The sequence below is a fragment of the Carassius gibelio genome, chromosome B15 (genome assembly GCF_023724105.1).
Source record: "Carassius gibelio isolate Cgi1373 ecotype wild population from Czech Republic chromosome B15, carGib1.2-hapl.c, whole genome shotgun sequence".
Classification (NCBI taxonomy): Eukaryota; Metazoa; Chordata; class Actinopteri; order Cypriniformes; family Cyprinidae; genus Carassius; species Carassius gibelio.
In genome coordinates this window covers 21675068-21697528 of record NC_068410.1, presented here as the reverse complement: position 1 = coordinate 21697528, position 22461 = coordinate 21675068, and the positions used below count along the sequence as shown (strand labels likewise).

Sequence of the window (22461 nt, the reverse complement as noted above, 5' to 3'; positions counted from 1 at the left end):
TTATTTTTAGTGATCTTTGACTGGCGAAGTCGAACATCATTAGCATCAATTGGATGCATGTCTCTAATTCTGAAATCTTCTCTGTCAGCTTAATTATTTCCTTGCATTTATCACATGTGAATCCCTCATTGCAGGAGAAGACATTATTCAACATGATTGATGAATGATCTGGCTACCACTGTTGTTTGATGAACTTAAAAAGAAAGAAAAACAGTGATAGACGTGAATGGAAATCCCAATGCCAAGCTATCCAGCTAATGAATGCTAACACGCTGCATGCGCAGTTTTTGAATAAAAGAGAATGATCAAATTAATCAGATTAGTTTGATATTTAATATAATGAGTTTGATATTATCAGAAATAAGGTGGGAATTAAGTGATATTTGATCACTTTAAACCACAGAGAGTGATAATAAGATTCAACAGAAAAGTGGACCTACAATCACAAACCACTCTGCAGCAGGACAGACAGGAAACAAGTGCACAAAGGCTGTCATCAATCACACACAGTGACACTATCTTTGAAGAACAGAAGAAAAATCTTTATCTATCATGATTTGTTCATTAGTGCATTAAAAGGCAGAATGAAGAAGTGGCCATTGAAACATACATCAGCAGTCCCTGTCAGCAAACGTATTTCAGTGTTTTACTAATGACACCACGCATCACATTTCAGTAAATGAGAGTGATTGCAGTGAGAAACATGATCCCTCATGAATCTGGCTGGCCAACTTGTCTCTGTTCCAGTGTATTTTATGGCATAATGCTCCAGTAATCACATTTGACCAATTGGACATTTGCTCTATTTATGAGAAGTGAATATCGACTGCAGCCTTACAAGCAGACTTTGGTAAATGTATATTGCACATTCATTCTGCCTTTTCTAGGCCCATAATACAATTTAGTACATAAAACCAATTCTGTCAAGCACACTTTTTTGTAAAGACCTTACATGGTACCACAAATGTAAATACTTAAAATACAGATTTATCCACATAGTAGACATGGAAAGGCATTTGCCTATTTCACTGAGGTTTCATTGAGACATTTTATAGGTTGTATTCTACACTACATTACAGCACCCATGTTACATATTACTATAATTACTTGCAAAAGCAACAACAACAACTAGGTAGGGTGGTTGTCTGTTTGTTTACCACACTTGTTTAGTCTTTGAGTGTATTGTGTGAAGGTATTTTTCACCTGATTTCTTGTCGTCAACACACATTATTTGAGAAATCATTCATGTGCCTAGCACAAATAATTATGAGCCAGAGTTTATTAATTGTTTGAAAAACAAACATACAAAAACCTAGCCAGATGTACAAGAAATAATAAAAGTAGCACACAGCACAGATACTGACCTGTAATTAGAGGAAGCTCCAGAAACAATAGCATCTGTATTACTCAGTCCTCACTAATCTTGTTACCCTGTAACATGAACTGTATCATCTAAAACATATTTTGGGTTCTTTACAGCAAACACAGCCTCCCGTGCGAGAGCATCAGGAGGAGTGTTTAGTTTGAGTTGGTTCTGGTTATAATGGGTCCATTGAAACCCACAGAGAAACAGTGCCATGAATTTTTAATCAGGTGGCTTCTGAGGTCGCCTGCTCCATTCTGAGGATGTGAATTATGAGCAACAGTGGGATGAAAACTGAACCAAACTGACTGAAAGACAATGACATTACCTCATGACAGGAAGAGAGTGATTTTATTACATTGATCTGTCATTTTCATTTCCAATAAGTGAGTGGCAGAACTCTTATCTCCAAACATCCGATGGGGGCTCGTCCGGGATTGTTGCTCCAGTGTGCTATATGAAGAGATAAGATCAGAAACTAAATATCTCGGATTATATTTTGTGTTAGACTGTAACAGACTGCACCTTCACTGAACCGCTTGATGGTACAAGCATGAGAACAAGGACATGGCTGAGTGTTGCGTCTGGGTTAATGAGCTTCTCCTGCGAGGCTGTGCGCAGTTGTGCAGAGATCCAGTGTGATGAAGACCAGCGATGCTGCACACGAAACAGCAGCAGCATCACGTCCATCCATCAACTCCCTCTGCACTCTTTCCTGGACAATCTGGAATGGTTGGTCCGTAAGCTGTCGGGACTGCTGATCCTGCTCTTGCTCTTCGTGGTGGGTTACTTCATTCAGCGGCTCGTATGTCCCCGTCCTCGCCGTCAGACGCCCGAGGAGCCATCACTTCTGCATGGACACGCGTCCCAGGACTCTCTCACAGGGGACTTCAGCTCTCCGGTGCTGATGCTTCCCACATACGAGGAGGTGAACTATCTGCCCACTTATGAGGAGATCATGATGGAGGTGGATGGAGACAATCTGAACTCAAACACAGGAGCGATAGAGGAAAGACGAGCAACATTGCACACATCTAGAAGACCCATAAACTCTATATAGTCCACTCATTATGTTTGACTTGATTCTGTAACAGCTGATGCGTCCACAATAATGCATCCCATGTGTCTTCAGCAGCTGTGCACTTTTCAAGACATTTTTACATTCAGGTTTGGCTCCTAAAGTAAGTGTTTTGAAATATCCAGTCCTAGACAGTGCCAGTTATGTGCAGAAATGTGTTAGTAACAATTTTCATTTAATTGCTGGTCTTATTGTGCTTACTGTGTGCACATAATCAGAAATGAGAAAGAGATGGTCTGCTCAGAGACAAATGAAAATGATAAATGCACATGGTACAACTGAAAAAATGTTTTTAACGTTACTTTAAGTTTAAAAGCACAGTTTATGAGATCACCACAGATTTTACAGTTCTTTTGACATGTTACATAAATGTTATCCTGACAAACAATTTCAGTTTTATCCTTTCCACAAGCTCAGCGTGAGGTTCAGACACTCAATGTCTCCGTTAAGACTCTGGAAATGATTTGTGGTGAAACATATGATTTGTAATAAAAGTAAGTATAAAGCAGCCCCCTCCCTTAAATCTAATCCTTGTTGGGGCGTGGGCAGGTCTCCGCGTGAAAATGTATGAGATTGTACAAATTCACTGCCAATATGCCAAAACTTGTCCTAAGATTGTCAGAAATTGTCACGAGACTGTGTTGGCCAGCCTAATTCACCATCAACAGACACGAACACACCTTTCAGATGCATTTCTGGATATCAGAAGTGCAAAAAACTAAAACATGAAATGCAGAAAACCAGTCATTTGTCTTTTTGTATGTTGGAATCTAACTTTAAGGTTAGCAGCAAAGACATAATGTGATAAAAAAGTGTATTTATACAAAGCGTTCGTATTTTCTTGCATTTCTGACTCTTTTTGATGAATACAGAATCTGTTTTGTGTACATGAGAGTAAAGAGTTCTGATGCAAGCTCTGCCTCTGTTATAAACCATTCAACACACTTCAAATTTCAAGATTTTTTAAACTTCAAGCTTTTCAAAACACTTAAAGGGGGGGGGGGGGTGAGTTTTTTACACTGTTAAAGAGTTGGATCCCCATGCTAAACATGGACAAAGTTTCAAAAATTAAGTTGTACGTTTGAACAAGTATTTTTGTTCCCAAAATACTCCTTCCGGTTTGTCACAAGTTTGGGAAAGTTTTTTTCGTGTATGGCTCTGTGTGACGTTAGATGGAGCAGAATTTCCTTATATGTGTCCTGAGGCACTTCTGCCGGAAGAGCGCGCTCCCGTATAGCAGAGCACTGAGAGCACAACAGACTTCACTGATCAGAGCGAGAGCGTCGCCAAATGTCACAAAAGGAGTGTGTTTTTGGTTGCCAGGGCAAGACAACCCTGCACAGATTACCAAAAGAGAAACAGCATTAAGGGACCAGTGGATGGAGTTTATTTTTACAGAGCATCAACGGAGTTGTGCAAGTGTTTGTGTTTGTTCCCTGCATTTCGAAGATGCTTGTTTTACTAACAAGGCCCAGTTTGACGACGGATTTGCGTATCGTTTATTTCTTAAGGATGATGCAATCCCAAGTAAAAAGGGTCACGATCGTGTGTTGGAACCGCAGGCAGTGAGTAAAACTGCTTCAAATATCTCTGCCTCCTTGTTAGTGCGTCCCCTCCCATGCCAGAGACCAGGGTTCGAGCCCCGCTCGGAGCGAGTCGTTGCTGCTGCTCTCGTTCAGTTTCAGTCTCTGGATCTGATTCTGGATCATAAATAAACGGCTGAATCTGACTGTAAGCCATGGTTTGTTTTGGATGATGGGTTTTCCCTCAAGGTAATGTCACAGCTTCCACATGCTCTCAACGCAAAAGCCTATTCGCGCTCGTGATTCTTTAGCTCCGCCCACACGTCACGCCTCTAGCCGCTCGTGTTTTTCCGGGAAAAATCGGTACAGACTATCTTTCTCTTATGAATATAATTTCACCCCCCCCCCCCCCCCCTTTAAAACTCAATAGGCTTTTTCAAGCTAATATAAATTTGTTCTTGATTTACCATGTACTTTACAGTGAAAAACGATAAAAGAGCATTAGCAGATATTGGTTATGAACACCAAGGGTTAAAATATTATTATTTTTTTTTTACATTGGATGAACTCAACTACAGGGCATTACTGAACAGTTTGAGAACTGACAATACAGGTGAGGATACTGAAGAACAATGCAATGCAGGCTCTTAACCCAGTCTCTGTCTGCAGAGGCAAATGGGAACATGAGGAGATCACAAACAGCAAACGCTGAAGTTGATAGACACTTTAGCAGAGAACTGGAACATACACAGGAGAACAGATGAAGGAGATCAACAGGGTGAAGATACAGGTGAGAAACCCACAGGAAAGGAACTTCAGACCCTAGGTGATGAACCAAACCGGCAGAAAATATGAACTTTATGTGTTGAAGAATGACAGCTCTGTGGTCTCTTCATCTGCACCAGATGACAGGCTTTGGAGAAGGTCCGCCACAAACAGGACACAGATGCTGGGAGGTCTGAGATGAACCACACCCCTTGATGAGACCAACGGCAGCGGGGGACGAGCAGAGGAAGGAGCTCACCGGCCGGAAGATGGCAAGGCCATATGGAGACACTGAAGTGGATATCCTCAGATGAAGCACTGAACTTCCTGAGCCACACAGGGACATTAACACAGGTTTGCAGGTGCCAGAGGGTTTAATGTTTGTCCAGAGCCCAGGAGGATGGTACAGGATACACACCCAGGGCCCAGTAGTCTGGACTAACTATCACGGCAGGAGTGAAGACGATGTAAAGCTGTTTTACACTGAACGCGATGAGACAAAGTAAGGTGAATCACAGACAAATGGTGCTTTCAGACCGGGCATGAAACGACTGATCTGTTGATTCACGCATGCACGACCACCACCAACCAGCAATGCATTTTTCCTCAGATTTGCATCTCGTTTATGGATTTAACTTCATCCACTGCTCGATATACAGCATTAATTTGAGATAAATAAATAAAGTTTGGTTCTACACCAAAAACACAAACTATCAATACTTACAAGAATACATCCTAAATTAAAAATAGAGGTACAATTAGCATCAAGCTACACTTGAAAAGGTATGTTTGTAGTTATTAATGTATTTGCTTAAAACCCACTTTAAACCATCATCGAGTGCTTGTAATGAATAACGAGTGTGATCTATAGTTGATTCTGATTCTGTAACACATGACAGCTGTCCCATCAAGTGTAGACACGGTGTAATAAAGGCAAATCTCTGTGAGTCTGTCTGTTTGCAGTTTATTATGTCAAGTTATTATTATGCTGCGGACACAAGGGAGTGCAGCGATTCATCTTGGTGCAATATGGACACGCAACACATTCAGAATGACTCAATCTTTAATAAACTACAGAACACGTGCAGGCAGGGCTTATATACTCGAGAAAAAAGAAAAAGAAGGGTATTCGAATCTCAAAATGTAAAATTGAATGCCAACCCATCAAACACATATTAGAATAATCGAATATTCTGGTCCAGCCCTAAACGTTACACAAACATGTGTTCTGCTCGTGTTTCGTGAATGAGTCCCCCATGAATGAGATCTGTATCTAACGCTTCATCAACACCCCCAGAGCTTCACAGTCCTAAATCAATCACATGTTTCTGCTTCTTTGCTGTGTTTTGATTCAGATGTTCAGTACTCTTTCGAAACATAGCACCTCCCACCATATCATAACAAAAACACTGAATGCTGGGAAATTCTGTCAATGGCTGGTGAAGGGTTACACAAAGGGGGCACAAAAATGGATGTAAAGACATTACATTGCATTGCTATTAGTTCCAAATGTATCCCAGACCACAGAGAAGCTTTGCCTGCTTTCCCTCTGCTCTAACACATGCTCATTGTGGAACTGCATTTCATATTTCTTTCTTTCTTTAAGATATATTTTTGCCATTTTTAGAGCAGACAGGAAGTGAAGTGTGTGTGGGCAGGATCAGGAAAGGTCCACGAGCTGTGAATTGAACTTGGGACGCCCACTGCACAACAGTGCTCTATGGATTCATATTCACGGATTATGATCTGAATAGTTGCCAGTGGCTGAACTATAAATGAGTAGGTGTTTCATCTGTGTCGTATCACTAAAAATTCATGTTGTTCACTCACAAATGGATGTTTTATTTCAAATATGCATTTATTGAATAAACATAAATCAAGCTTTTACAATAAAACTGAATTCTTGTTACAAAATCTTGATGAAATGATATATGAATATCAGCTGAACTAGACATGATGCGCAGTGTTCAGCTGGAGCTGACAGGTGTAATCCAGGCCTCAGTTCTCCTGCACTACATCACAGGTGTGTGTTCATCTGCGAACGGAAACACTGCTCCTGACGGATGAGCTGGCTGCTTTCTCCCGCTCCATGGCAAACTCCATTTCAATTTTAGCCTGTATTTTCTCCCAGTCCACTTCCACCTGAACAGAAGCAGGAGACAGAAACAATAAAGCGCTATAGAGAGGAGACTGGTTTACACACAGTCTGAACATGTCTTACTCCCTCAGAGTACTGCAGGAATCTCTTGTTGGTTTCCTGCTTCCCAAAGTCCTGCAGGAACTTCTGTCTGTGAGCGAGCACTGTGTCCACGTGAGTTTTGTGCTTGACCGCCAGCTCCAGAGCCCTGCGGAGAGACAGGCGTGAGCGGCACACACACACACACACACACACACACACACAGCGTCGCGCCGTCGCACCTGTCCCAGTTGTAGAGGGTGATGTGTATCTGGATGGCGTGGTAGATGAGGTTGGCCTGCAGTAGAGTGGCTTCGGCCTCCTGCACGTGTCCACTGAAGAGCAGCATGTGAGCCACACACGAGTCTCTGGACGGAAGATCCCTGATGAAGTTGATGTACTGCACTTTATCAATCTAGCAGAGACAGAGACCAGCGTTATAGAGACGGAGAGGAGACAGTGATGAGAGATATCCTCTGGGCAGATTCACCTCTCCTATAGCTGCGTACGCCACTTCTGCTGTGCTCAGCTCTCTATTGGCCATCGCCAGACCGGCCAGACACGACCAGAGCGTCTGATCCTGTAAGACACAACCTCTTCAGACACATCTCTGTACAGGACTGATGAACCAGCGCTAGTCTGCTGGTCAGAGTGCTTCTGTCATCATCATCTAGCATCAGGTCTGTGGTGAATATCTGACACCACTACGATCCCCAGACCGGTTCAAGTTCAAGGAAGACTTCATCCTGGTCTATCACAAATGAATGATGACCATTACTCTACATTAGATTCATAATTTCTGTTAATGTTCATTTGATCAAATATATACGTATATATCTGTAACATTTCAAGCTGTATAAATGACCATGAATGTATTATAACAAACATCAACAGAAGTGTATTTTTAAAGGGACACAGATTACTGCGTTCAAACCTTCTTCATAATGAATCTTAACAGCTCTTTAATGCTTCAGTTGTAGTTTAGTTGTATATTAGTGAAGTGTGGCTCTGCCCTGTTAGTGCACTAGTGTGACTGCAGTATTATTAGAGTATTCCTGTGTGTTATTAACCGCTGCCCTCTGCTGGAGTCACACACACACACACACACAGAGGAAGAGAAGAAGACCTCACAAACCAGAGACAGACAGACACATACCTCCTCATCACACACACTCACACGCACACGCACACACACACACGCACAAACACACACGCACGCGCACACACACACACGCACACGCACGCGCGCACACACACACACACGCACGCACACACACACACACACACACACACACACACACACACACACACACACAGTGAATCTGTTCAATCATGCTGTGAATCACTGCTCTGATGGAGATGATGTCAGAACGGAGCTGTGCATGAAGACTAACAAGACTGAATATATTCAGCAGCTTACAGCTAACGATACAATTTACATATGTGGTTATTCAATTCAATTAAAATATAGTTTCAAACTATTATTGCATTATTTAATTGTTATACCATTAATATTTCATAGTACTAAACTTTATAGTAAATGTGAAGATCTAGGTGTTGAGCTGGAGCCGATGCTTGATCCTCTGCTGCCATCTCCTGGTTATTATGGTCATGTCATGCCATTTTCATCTTAAAAAGTCTTTATTTTCCCCCAAGAGAGACATTTTTATGCACATCTCTTCATGTAGAGTTCACGAATGAGAAATGAACCTTTAAAGTGAGTTTAACTGCACAGATGTAGATATAAGATAAACTATAAGATTTTAAAGACGTGTTGATGCTATAAAGGTAAGACACTGATGATCTAGTATACCATTATGATGTTGTTTAAGATATTAGCCTAAGCAGTTATGATAGCGTGTCTGGTTCTCCTGGCTCATGTTGTTAAATAACATGAATCGGTATGTTTCTGCTGCTATCATTATTAACGGTGTGGACATAGGTTTGTTTCTCAGTTTCTCGTATTACATGAGCTTTATGTGAAGTGCTAAAGCATGTGTGTATGGTCAAGTGTTCAGATGTCTGGTGTGTGACACTAGCCAACAGTCTCTGAACACGGAAAGCTTTGACCAAAGCAATCAATTACAGTTTAAAATATGTTCAGATACAAAGCAGTTATTTTAAATAGTGAAATCATTTCACAATGTTACTACTTAAGCTGTATTTTACATTTACTTTACATGTAGTAGTTTGGCAGATGCTTTTATCCAAAGCCACTTACAAATGAAGAGAACGAAAGATATCAGATCAACAAAAGAGTGCTATAACAAGACTCATCTTAACACAGCACATGGAGCAAGGGCTTTTTGTTTTGTTTTATACATATGTATATAAAACACACACACACACACACACACACACACACAAAGAAAACAAGTAGATAGAATACAAAATTCAAGTTCGTCATCTCCAATGTAGGCGCGCGATATGCTCGCTCATAATGGAAGCGACACGGTCGTTTTTTCCAGGCGCATCTGCACCGCATCGAGTTAAAAACATCTAAACTTGTCAGAATGCCGCAAGCACAAGAATATCAGACCTCACCTGAAGCAGGAAGTTGGTCACCAGATCACACGGTAACCAGTTAAACCGTAACACCGGAGAGCACCAAGATGTTTTGCTCTGAGGTGCTCGCGCATCACAGTTGTGCTGCCGTGGTACACCATATCGGTTTTGTGAAGATAAAAACTTTCTCCATTCCCAGTATGTCATTACGCGAGATGTAAACAAACAGTGTGACGCGTCGTTGCAGCACTAGTTCAAACCCTTCTGACTGGTGGTGCATGTGCTCTGTTTTAGCTCTGAGATGTTTAGTGAGTGTGTGTGACCTCTGACCTTGGCGAAGCGGCAGATGCGGAGAGCGTCCTCCCAGCGGCCGCTGCCGGTGTACTCGTGCAGTAAGCTGGGGTACGGGGACACAGCGCTGCGCACCAGAGAGCCGTCCACCCGTCTGACCGTCACCTGACTGCCCTCATAGCTCACCATCTGAGGAGGACGGCTGAACTCACTGCACACACACACACAGACACACACTGATCAGCTCTCAGAAGAGTTTCTAAGCATTTCTATTCAGACCATTCTGCTTACTTCATTTCATTTTGCTCCATATGAACATGAATATCTGACCAGACGTTCATACTGTGCTGGTCGCTCATATAAATATATCTGTGTATAAGCAGGTGTTTCCTGCGTCTCTGTGCTGCAGTGAGTGTGTACCTGCTGTCTCTGCTGAAGATGGTTTTGGGCAGCAGGTCTTTGTCCACAAACACCACGCTAGGATAATACCAGACCGTGAAGCGGCTGTCCTGGATCCCACACAGGATGTTAGCCGAGTCGTTCCAGGCCATAGTGTCCACCATCGACCCTGAGATCACACAGATCACACACAGATCAGATCACACACACACAAATCACACACACACACAGATCACACACAGATCACACACACACAGATCACACAGATCACACACAGATCACACACAGATCAGATCACACACACACAAATCACACACACACACAGATCACACACAGATCACACACACACAGATCACACAGATCACACACAGATCAGATCAGAAGCAGACTTTAACACAGACGCCTGACTGAACTCTCACCGATCTTGTGCATGCTGTGTGCTCGGCCCAGCTTCCTCACAGAGGTCAGGTAGAGGTCACGGTTCTTATCGATCAGTGCGATCCTTCTGTCACTGGACGAGCCACACTGATCCAGCGCGACGAACACCACCTCTATCTGAACACAGACACATGATCATCCCTGATCCGACACTACACTACAAGACCAAACACTGCTCGTTAATCTCCACGAAAATCACACTCTCTCATGTAGGATCTTTTTAGAATAAGTGATAACTTTACAACCACAAACAGAGTATGTTGTTTATAGTAGGAAAGTAATCTGGGACAGTAAAGTATGCAGAGAATCACACGGGGAGCAGTATACTATGACTACTGTGAAATCTGTCATATTTCTCTGGTCACACACACAGTGTTTTGTGTACTATACAGCAGGGAAGTGTGTGATCTCAGATGTCTGAATGATTCAGCTGTTAGAACAAATCAGATGAATCAATGATTCAATGACTCACTCGTTAGCTTTTACTTTCATATTCAGAGAATCCTTTTATTTTGAAAAATAATTTCATATTTGAAATTATAATATATAGATGTTAAACCTAAATTAAAAACATACAGTCATAATTTATGCAATGTTGAATCAACAAGTAAGTGAGTGTGTGTGTGTGTGTGAGTGAGTGTGTTTGTGTGTGTGTTAGTGAGTGTGTGTCTGTGTGTGTGTGTGAGTGAGTGTGTGTGTGTACCTTGTGGGTCAAAGGTTTGCCATCACCAATGGCTTTTCCTGTCTGAGCCTCGAACAGAAAGATGACTGGAGGAGAGAAGGAAGACCCTGTGACTGATCACATTATAACACACCTGCCCCTCGTAGTGGAAATGACATTTATCTGGTTCAGTCCAGCACCTACAGTACCAGGATGATGAAGATGGAACCAGGCTGGACATTTCAGCAAGACAATGATCCCAAACACAGCCAAGAAACTCTCAGAGAAAGAACATAAAGCTGCTAGAATGACCAGCCAATCACCTGACTGGAATCCAATAGAAATCAAGAACTAAAGGTCAGAGTTCATAGACCAAAACCACACCTGAGCAAAGCATGCCACCAGTTCCTCCTACAGCTGCAGCAACAACAAAGTATTGAACACATTTCCCTGTATCATTACATTTTATTACACAGAACTTCGATTTCTCTGTATATGTGGATTACTTTGGTTGTTATTGATGTCAGCAGCACCTTTAGAAATATATTTACTGGAAAAATTGTGCTGTGTTCAATACTTATTTGAGCCGCTGTATATAGTACAAGCTGTCTGACTGAACACAGGCTGAGGACATGTCTCTGGGACGCTGGAGGATACTCGTGTGTTGATGGAGATGCACTGGTGTGTGTGTGTGTGTGTGTGTGTGTCAGTCAGCACCTCGTTCATCGCTCGTGTCTCGTATGGCGATGCTGTCGTTGCTCAGAGAGATGGACTGAGAGCTCAGGATGTCCATCCTCAACCCGGGACTCTTGGGAGACGACACCAAACGGCCCTCATACGAGTACACAAACAGCTCTGCTCCATCCACCAACAGAAAGTGCCTGCACAGAGTGTGTGTATGTGTGTGTGTGTGTGAGGGAGAGAGAACACATCATAGTCCTCCAGAATAACTCTGAATCAAGCTCCACCTGCTGAAGAGACTCTGAGAAACATGCACCGATCAAAATCATGTTTATTTGTTTAAACTAGACTTTCATTTGGTTTGTCTAACAGCAAATAACCATAGAAGAAGATGAAAAGAAAGCATGTTGTTTAAGCTTGAGAGCTGATGTGCAGAACACATGACTGCAGGGTCTATTCATTTTTATGGGTTTTAAGCACATCATAAAAATATGATGCCTGTTGAAGACATCAGAATTAACATTAAGGGATTTAAAAGCTGTCTTTATTCATAATAAATAAACTACATTCAATATTTTTACTATTACTATTTTCATTGCATAGCCAATTTAGTTTTAAGTAATTAAAATCCAAAACAAAAGAAAAAATATTCTAATATAATAGACACATCTGCTAAAAGGCTGATATAGGGGTGTGTTCCTCACCTCTCGGCCTGCACGATGAGACTGACCGTTCCCTCCTTCAGGTCAAAGATCAGCGGCGTGTTCCAGTTCTTAGCACTGAAACAGCACAAGAGCGCGTCAGAGCGGGCACAGACGGACTGATGGAGGAGTGATAGGACACACACCTGTAGACGTAACACTGCAGAGAGGTGGTGACCACCAGATGACCGTGAGCCAGTGAGGCTTTGATGACCCGATCTCTGAACTCCAGGACATCCACTGCATCATTCAGCACGTTTCTGACCTGAGAAACAAACACACCGACTCATGATCACTGACCCTGAAGATGCATTTCCAAGATTAAAGCACGTGTGCTGCCACAATCACCTGCAACATGATGCTCACTGCTCTGAACACATTTAAACTCTTCAGGGAAATTCACCTGAACTTCACAAATCAGTCAAAGCTTACTTTCAACAGAAAACATCTAGAATTCATCTAGAATGAGTGTACTGTAGAAAGCACAGGTCCACACATGGGTTTAGAGCAGCACAAAGCACTTTACTAATGCTGCAGAGAGTAAAACCATGCCTTGTTATTACGTTCAGCACACATAATGCTATATTTATGAGCTGCATTAGGACAACTGAAAGCCAAGGACTCAGTCACTGTTCCCTAACTTAAAGGTGTACTTTTCATTACACCAGTGAGAATCTAATAAGAATTACTGAGAAAATGGAAATAACCAAACTGGTGAGTAAAAAGGAGCATTACAGTAGTGAGAATGTGTGTGTTAAATGTGTAGAATAGTGTGAGACGTCCACAGGCTTGATCTCCATCTCTGTCTCAGACTGTGTCTGTGTGTACCTGCATGGTGCGTCTCTTAGTGAGTGTGATCTCAAAGTTCCTCCACTCCCAGCGCTGCTCTACCACATGAGCGAACAGCACCTGTCCGTTCCCACAGGCTCCGGCCAGCTGAGTGCCATCTGCAGACCAGGCCAGACTGAACAGACTTCCTGTGCTGGGCTTCTCCAGGGAGTACGACCACTGATGCGCACACAGACACACACACACACACACACACACACAGAGAGAGAGAGTAAGCACACGACACAGAAACAGAGGCCGCAGGACCAAGCAGACAAGCACTGACAACTGCTTTATGCTCAAGAAAGATAAATAGTGCTAAGAAAAGTGTGTGTGTGTGTGTCACTGATATATGCTGTGCTGTAATGACTCCCTGTGGATGTATGTGCTGAATCAGCACCATTATATCAGACACTTTAAATACGCCTGTCTTGACACACACACACACACACACACACACTCAGCAAGGGTCTACACATGCTGTCAGGCTGTAGGGATGTGATCTGTGTAAATCTGGCACAGCTGGCTTCACTTACATCTGCTATTATACACACAGGACAGATATGGTGTACAAATAAACACACACACACACCTTCTGACAAAATACATATACTGTAGGAAATTACACACAGTGACAGAGTGTGTGCACATTTGGTTTGTAAAAGACAATTCCTCAATTTCTGGACATTTTGTCAATCAGCTTTATAGAAGCAGTTTTCTAACGTTATTAAATGCATGCATCCTTTATGTCCAATACATGTAATTATTAGAATAATAAGATACTCTTAGGCTGTTAATCACACAGACGGTTTAATGCAGCTCAGAAATGGCATGAATGCATTTACACGCAGTTACAACTGAATAAATTATGCTGTGATTAATGATTTGAAGAATAACATTCTGAATATTTTACTTCTTATTTTCTTATTTGAGCACTTCAAGACTGTATATATGACTGTAATAAAGGGCAGAAGAAAGAGGCTAAATGAACGGAGAAATGTGGCACACCTCACCAGAAAAATCATTTTATCAGAGGATCACATAATGAGATTTTGAGTAAAGATTAGGGGCTGAAATAAAAAAATAAATATCCTCTGTGGATGTGCATGGATGAGTCGTTCACTATACCATCAAATAAGATGCAGTTTGTGTGAACTTTAACAAACTTGAACCTCTCCATTAAAGGTGTGTGAGATGAAGTGAAATAGAGAGTCTCTGGTGAAGCTGAGGGGGCTGTGTGTGTGTGTGTGTGTGTGTGTGTGTGTGTGTGTCTTACCCCGGTCTTATCACACAGTCTGAGTGTGTGGAAGGAGCCCATGGCGAAGAGCTCTCCGTCTGGAGCCCAGGCCACTGAGGTGATGGGGTAATCATGAGCTGAGCTGGAGAAGAGCATCCGGCCGTAGCTGTCCCACACCTGCAGCACACACACACACACACACACACTCTCAGACACTCACCAGCATGAGTTCAGCAGGTCAAACGCCTCATATTATGCTGCTAAAACAACATTATGTGGTGTATTTGGTGTAATGAAATGTGGTTATGCGGTTTAAGATTCAAAAGCACATTATTTTACACATCTTGCTTATTATGGTTTCTCCTCTTTGCTCCATCTTCTGAAACGCATCGATTCTCACAAAGCTCATCGTTCTGAAAAGTGCGATGTGCTGTGATTGGCTGAATACCTCAAGCGCGTGACAGAAATGTTATGCCTCTGAACATACTGTAATCCGTCCGGCCGGAGCGATCGTGATTCCCCCCGTGGGGTCAAAGTTCAGTCAGAAACAACAAGCCAAAGAGACAAGATGGCAGGCTTGTGTCCAGTTCTGTTGTCTGTTGTCGGATCACGTCACTTGTGTCCGGTGTAGACATGCTGTGAGTTTATTAATGGGTCATGTTATAGCCCTGCTTGTTTTGAATGTTTTTATGAAATATCTGTATTGACTGCATGATCATATCCTCGTATTATTTAATGCCATGCAATGAGTAACGAGTAAAACTGCTGTAGGGTGAGTTGAGCCCAATCTGAACCTCAGGAGCCTGAGTGGAGCGTCAGCGGATGTTAAAAAGAAAACCCATTTTCATTCAAACAAATCGATGTAAACTACACATTTGAATTAATCAATAAAATCATTTATCGCCCCGCCCTAGGAGAAGGGGAGGGAATTTGCAGCTGTTTGCATTTCCACACCAAACCAGCTCTTTTTAAGACACGCCTCAAAGATGACATTTTCCAGATGATATAATAAAGGATCTGTGGGGAATTCTGAGCTGGACGTTCACAGACACATTCTGGGGACACCCAAGACCAATACTGTAGCTTGTAAAAAGGAGCATAACAGGTGCTCTTTAAGGACGCTTAAATAATTGTATTTTGTTGGGAAACAAAACAAAAAGGGTGAGGATATTACATTTTAGAAATTCATGCAACATTACGAGTTTGAGGCTTTCTGCTTCGATTTAAGACCTTTAAGGTCTTCATTTTTGGAAGGGCAGACTTTTGAAGACCAGCAGAAACCCAGGGTTTACATTGATCTTTACCTTATATTTGCAGTCTTCTCCTCCTGACAGTATGAGATCATTGACAGCACTCCAGTCCACCTTCAGAATGACCCCGTCATGAGCTCTCCACTGCACACACACACACACACACACACACACACACACACACACACACACACACACACACACACACACACTCAGTGGATCTGATCTTACTGTGGACATCTGTGATTATATCTGACGTGAGACTGGATTCAGACATTCAGCACCGTCTGGCTCTGGCACGTGTGTGTGTGTGTGTGTGTTTAACCCCAAAGACCTGCAGTAACTGCATCATTTATCAACAGTGTGTACACACAGATGTGTGTGTGATGAGGGCAGAAGAACAGTTTCACTGCATATATAAGCTACATATGACCGCCCAGCCTGAACACATGTGTACTTGTGCTAATCTGTGTTCTGTTGTCTCTACACACCATCAGTGACACTGCCCCCGGGTCTGAGCTCAGGAGGTCAAAGGTCACATCAGTCTCATCAGTATTATGAGTTACTTCTGACACGAGTCATGTGACAGGACTATCACCAGCTAACCCCAGGAACTGTAAACGTGTGTTAGTTTCATCTCGTCTTCCACAGAATGTCATTTAATTAAAAGTAATGTTCATTGATTTTACAAGCTGACTGTCTTTATAGAATACTTACAGATATCAGAGTGAATATAGATTTGTCAGAGATTTTAAAAGAACGTTATGTTTACTAATAAGTTTTTGTTTACTGACCAAACAGAAAGAAACACTCTGGTGGCTGTTCAATGGTAAATGCACTCGCAGTGATTCAGACGTCTAGTGAATGTTGAATAACTGAGTGTATGAACAGAAGTCTTAGCTGTGATGGCGTGTGTGTGTGTGTGTGTGTGTGTGTGTGTGTGTGCGTGTGTGATGGCGTACGTGTCTGTGTGTGTGTGTGTGTGTGTGTGTGTGTGCGTGTGTGTGTGTGTGTGTGTGTGTGTGTGTGTGTACGCTGTACCTGCAGGACTTTAGCGCTGGGCTGCAGTGGTTTGATCACCAGCTGTCGACCTGATGTGTACAGAACCCGTCCTGAGTCTGGAGCCCAGGCCACGGAGTACACCGGAGTCCCTGCACACACCATCACACACACACCACACAACAGACCGTCTGCATTCATTAAGTGCTGTAAATCCTGCTATTCTAACATAGCGTAAATATAATCTACAGCTATTCTCACTGAGTGTAAATAGAAATAATTGCTATTTTAACAGAGCAAACAGCTGCTGTCTTATAGTAATGGAAAACTGTGAATGAATGAGAGAGGCATTTTTATAGCACTTCATTGCGTATATATATCTCAAATCAGACACCGGATTTTCACAGCCAATCAAATTGAGGCACTGAAGATTTCACTAAGTAGGTTTGAACTCTGCTGCTCCATCAGCGCCACCTGCTGTCAGAGAGTGCATTCACATTCAGTCTGTGTGCAGTCTCTGTCCTGACTAAAAACAGACCAGATTTACATTCTCAGATCTAATTTATGACTGGTTGATGAAAAACAAGCTTATGTGGATGCTGCACATTTAAATAATTCAGATAATGATTCTAGAATTATTTATGATGCATGATAAAATCGTGATAGAAAATGTGCATCTGTGACATCTCTAATAGTAATGTAGTAAGATTTGTCTTCTTTCTTTCGTGTTCTGCAGAAGAAGGAAAGGCACACAGGATTGGAAGCACATGTGGATGACTGAAATGTTCTTCAGATTGTCTGACTCAAACACTGGGTCTGTTTGAGTGTGAACTAACAGCTAAGTGTGTCAAACTCATTCTCAGATGTTCCTGTATGATTTCCCGTCGCAGCAGATGCTGGAAGGTGTTTCAGGAGAACAGGGAACAAGAAGTCAGATTTTAAACTGTCAGCTTTGAGTTCTGAAACTAGCAGAATATTCTCATTACAAACTAACTGCAGTGTAGATATTCTCCATTTCATAACCCCATATTCAGTGAGTGTGTGTGTGTGTGTGTGTGTCCATGTGTGCGTGTGAGCGTGTGTGTGTGTGTGTGTGTGTCTGTGTGTGTGTGCCTGTGTGTGTGAGTGTGTGTGTGCCTGTGTGAGTGTGTGTGTGCCTGTGTGTGTGTGTGTGTGTGTGCCTGTGTGAGCCTGTGTGAGTGTGTGTGGGTGAGTGTGTGTGTGCCTGTGTGTGTGTGTGAGTGTGTGTGGGTGTCTGTGTGCCTGTGTGAGTGTGTGTGTGTGTGTGTGTGTGCCTGTGTGTGTGTGTGTGGGTGAGTGTGTGTGTGCCTGTGTGTGTGTGTGGGTGAGTGTGTGTGTGCCTGTGTGTGTGTGTGAGTGCCTGTGTGAGTGTGTGTGGGTGAGTGTCTGTGTGCCTGTGTGAGTGTGTGTGGGTGAGTGTGTGTGTGTGTGTGCCTGTGTGTGTGTGTGTGTTTGTGTGTCCTGTGTGAGTGTGTGTGGGTGAGTGTGTGTGTGCCTGTGTGAGTGTGTGTGTGTGTGTGTGTGTGTGTCCTGTGTGAGTGTGTGTGGGTGAGTGTGTGTGTGCCTGTGTGTGTGTGTGTGTGTGTGTACCTTGTTGGGCCAGAGTAGACCTCAGCATCCCACTCTTAGACCAGATCTTCAGCTGTCCATCTTCACCAGCTAACACACACACACACACACAACACATGAGCTCATTAACACTCTGATCCGTCTGCTTAAATATTAGTCATTATCTGAAGATTAAATAAGCAAGGTAAAGCCTCATAGAAGTGTCTAAACTAATCTTCCAGTTCAACTGAATAGTAACACCGTTAATAAGACTGAGAGTGTTCACTCTGAGTCTGGTCTCTTTCTCACTCAGTGCACTGCGGCAGGACTATCAGACACATCACAGACACTGCTGTAGGACTTCCTGTCACAGTAACTTCCTGTGAAGCTGCTATCAAACACGGGCTACTATGATCAAGAACAGTGCTATCCAGATGAGTGGCTTGACTGATGTCATGTGTGTTATGTCTGGGCTGTATGAAGGGAAGTCCTACAGGTCAGTAGATGACCACAGACGCAGCGCTAGACAACGGTTCACTCCCAGCAGAATCAATCTCTTCCTGCATTCCTCTGTATTATTATCATTCCTGATCTGTTTCCTTGCTATAATGATCAGAAGTATGATAATAAAGTAAAGTGTTTTCTTAATTTTTTAAGATATTTTAAAATGTTTGCTGCATTGTAAGAAAAATGCTATTCCAATAAAAGTTTTGAGAGAGAAGTGTCAGTAAAGCAGAGCGATCGGTGTACAGGGCTTTACCGCTGGACCATGAGTATCCAGGTACAGAAACTGACAGATCACATGGAAATACCATCTCATAGTCTTTACTGTATACATTAAATATAGATTAATTCTTGTTAAAACTATAAAGTAGTTCAGTAAAGAGCAGCGAGAGGTTTTCTCCCATTTCATTTCTTGGATGAACATTAAGGACACTGACAGCAGCGAGTAATTACAGAAGACAGCTGTCAACGGTCACACTGAGTGATTAGAGGGCAAAACATGTGAATCTGCTTTCAAATCACTTCAGAAAAGCATTTACTATTAATGAAAATGATGAAAATCCTCAAGAAGATGATAATACAGTATTGGGTAAGGATAGGGTAGGGGTAGGGGGGGCTTTTTTCCCAATAAGATGGCAAACGTACACTCAACTCATACTGGTTTATAATGCATTACAATGCTGAGGTGCATATAATTGTAATTATTTGCAATAAGCAATTAGCAAAATATCCTACTATTATCAATCGTTGCCCCCCCTGACGATTAAGAGATTTTACTAAATATTTGTTAATTAATAATGTTTTCAACTCAAAATAAATTATGCACATAATGTAGTTATTTTAATATCTTTTGCTGTTATTTATTGTAAGTAAATTAATAAATACAATCAGACTCACTAACAAGCTTTCCCAATCTTATTTGGGTGAGAACATGGCGCGTGATGAATCTGCACTTTGGTGATTAATCGCCTATGCTTGCTTGTGATGACATTATACAGTACAACTGAATCTGAACCTGAGCAAACTACAGACAGATGAAGCTAGACGCCGAGCCTTGTGAAGATGATCCACGAGACGCTCCCTGAGAGGCTCAGGGTTTTACATCTATGTGAGGAAAACGAGCATTCACATCCAAATGTGATTTAATAAACACAGGACACAACCTAGAATTATATTTCAGAATATAAACTGCCACTGGTCATTGTCAGTAAGATTTAACGTCACTAAATGTGTTTGTTTGTGTGCCTGTGTGTCTGAAAAGATATCAGTTTTAAAGCAGTGGGTCATTCACTCGTTGATTTGATTAAATCTACTTGTGATTGTGTTAACAAACAGGTTTCTCTACTCAAGGGTTTATTGCTAGTGCAGCAGAAAGACAGCGCAGGTCATGTGTGTGCAGTGTGTCTGCTCTAATCAGAGTAAAACCGCTTTTAATGGGACATGGACTGTGACTTAGTACATTTACCCCCCGTGAGCAGCTACAGCACCCCCAACCTAAAACACCTTCCCACGCCCCTGAAGAAGAAGAGCTGGGTTTGGGGACCTCTCAGATGAGTTTGTCCACGTCTGTTTGGATGCTTTAAACTGTTTTGAATGTTTCAACTGGCAAGGCTTAGAAGGTGCTATTGATAAGCTTGTGTGACGATGAGCATGCCGTGTTTAACGCTAGGCACTGTAGGATCTGAGACAGATGTGAGAGAGTCTTGTGAGGGTGCACCTGTGATGAGAGCCGTCCCGTCATGATTCCAGCGTCCAGCGAGCACAGCTCCTCTGTGGGCCTCCACGCTCTTCTCTACACGTCCAGATCTAGACACCAGGTGGAGTTTACCTGCTCAACACATCAGAGCACACACACACAACACACACACATACACACTTCTTTAGCGAACCAGGAACGGATCTTTAAAACCTTTGAGAACTTTTATTTTTTAAGCACCACAATCTGCTCCAAAATACTAGATGAGAATAACAGAGCACTAAACGACCATTCGACTAAATGTGTGTGTGTGTGTGTGTGTGTGTGGAACACATGATATGATATGTAAAAATTGATAGCCCTGCCCTCTGCTTTATTAAGAGCATGTGAGCGCAGTCAAGCTCAGAAGATCAGCTTACTGCTTTGCTGTAGTTTGCTGTACTCTGATCAAGTAAAGGCAGAAGAGACTTGTTGGACACACCGTCAGTGCTGGTGAGGGCGAAGCTGTCGGCCGCAGCCTGCTTCCTGCCGCTCAGGCTGCGGGGGGGCCAGTGCAGGTCCAGGGGGTAGATGTGCTCCTGGAGATGGACCAGCACACTGGTGTCGTTGCTCTGCAGGTTCCACCGCAGAATCTGATGGTCATCACTGCAGGAGTACAGCTCATCAGCACTCGTCCAGCCCACACAGCTCACCAGCTCTCTGTGTGCTCAGGGGTCAAGGGTCAACTACAACTAAACCATTTACTGCCAGGCATCTGTGGGTTCCTCTATTTGTGCAGTTCGGATGGAAAATGTGTGCCTTCTTATCATTTCAGTCACTTAACAGAAGTTAATAAAAGTTGCCAAATAAATGTTAAATGTTTTAATGATAAATACATTTATTTAAAAACAACAACACCATGTTAGTGTGTAAACACGTCATGTCCCAATCCTACTCCTCAGATAATAAGAGATGCGATCAGTGATGTATGGAGTATCCTTACTCGAGTGTGTAACAGACAGTGTGTTCGCCGTTATAGTTAAAGAGTATAGAAAGGTGGAAATGCGAAGTAAGGAATCAATGTAAAGGATATGTTTGGGTTCCTTCAGCAGAGATGTTTTCAGCCGCATCCTTCAGCGTCCCTCTGAGGCTCGGAAGGGGATGTTTATCTGTTTTTAAGGAGAAAGCTCCTCTGAATCATCGATCATTAAAATCGTGAAGAAGAACAGAAACATGTTTACCTGACGGAAGGCGCCGTTGCCACGGAGACGCTTTAGCATACACAGTGTTAGCCGGCTAATTCTGAAGAAGTCGCTTTGAATCCACGAAATAATCTGGATTCTGACTATCGTGATGACGAACACTTCTGAGAAAACGCTAAGTTAGTCGTCAACATTATGTCTCAGTCTCCTTGTTTGTTATCCGACTGTTTGCTTTCTTTGCAGTACACTAGAGAGTAAACTGATTAGACAACTGCGCCCCACGTGATCTCGCGAGATGAAGTTCATTCAACTACAACATTACTTCTCGCGAGATGTTCTTAGCTCATTCTAATCATATTTTGTATTTTTGTATTTTGTATTTTTGTATTTGTAATCCATCTAATCACTGTATTTATTCAAATATACTCAAATTTGTATGTATTTCTTAAAGATTTACTAAAGTTCTCAAAAGCTGTCTATTTTTTTGTTAACGGTTTTTAATTGTTTGACTTGTTTTTCTTTAGCTACTTAATTTATGCTGTTCTTTTAAAAAAAAAATACAATGGTTTTTAATTACATTTAGAACATGTTCAGTGAGGTTTTTGTCACTAAAAAT

At 42.3% G+C, this 22461-nt stretch overlaps 1 protein-coding gene across 1 annotated transcript; it reads right to left on the bottom strand.

Moving 5' to 3' along the window:
- Positions 1-6568: 6568 nt before the first annotated feature.
- On the bottom strand, positions 6569-22143 carry ift80 (intraflagellar transport 80 homolog (Chlamydomonas)). The gene is made up of 20 exons (XM_052575752.1): positions 21885-22143; positions 21739-21812; positions 21146-21369; positions 20686-20796; positions 18507-18575; positions 16938-17047; positions 15951-16040; positions 14686-14823; positions 13410-13589; positions 12728-12846; positions 12585-12659; positions 11917-12080; positions 11242-11306; positions 10520-10655; positions 10122-10269; positions 9741-9912; positions 7396-7485; positions 7148-7320; positions 6951-7074; positions 6569-6871 (listed from the first exon to the last, which is right to left on the bottom strand). Exons 2-20 carry the CDS (start codon positions 21771-21773, stop codon positions 6761-6763), a joined length of 2334 nt encoding a protein of 777 aa, XP_052431712.1. The 5' UTR covers positions 21774-21812; positions 21885-22143; the 3' UTR covers positions 6569-6760.
- Positions 22144-22461: the final 318 nt, after the last annotated feature.

Bases quoted from the DNA above. Each gene is read 5' to 3' on its own strand.
- ift80 (XM_052575752.1), bottom strand. From the start codon at position 21,773: ATGCGGCTGAAAACATCTCTGCTGAAGGAACCCAA. The intron at 14,824-15,950 runs GTAAAGATCAAT...TGTGTGCTGCAG, and splicing joins GAGAAGACTGCAAATATAAG to GTGTGGGACAGCTACGGCCG. The intron at 10,270-10,519 runs GTGAGAGTTCAG...GTGTGATCTCAG, and splicing joins ACACAGCATGCACAAGATCG to GGTCGATGGTGGACACTATG.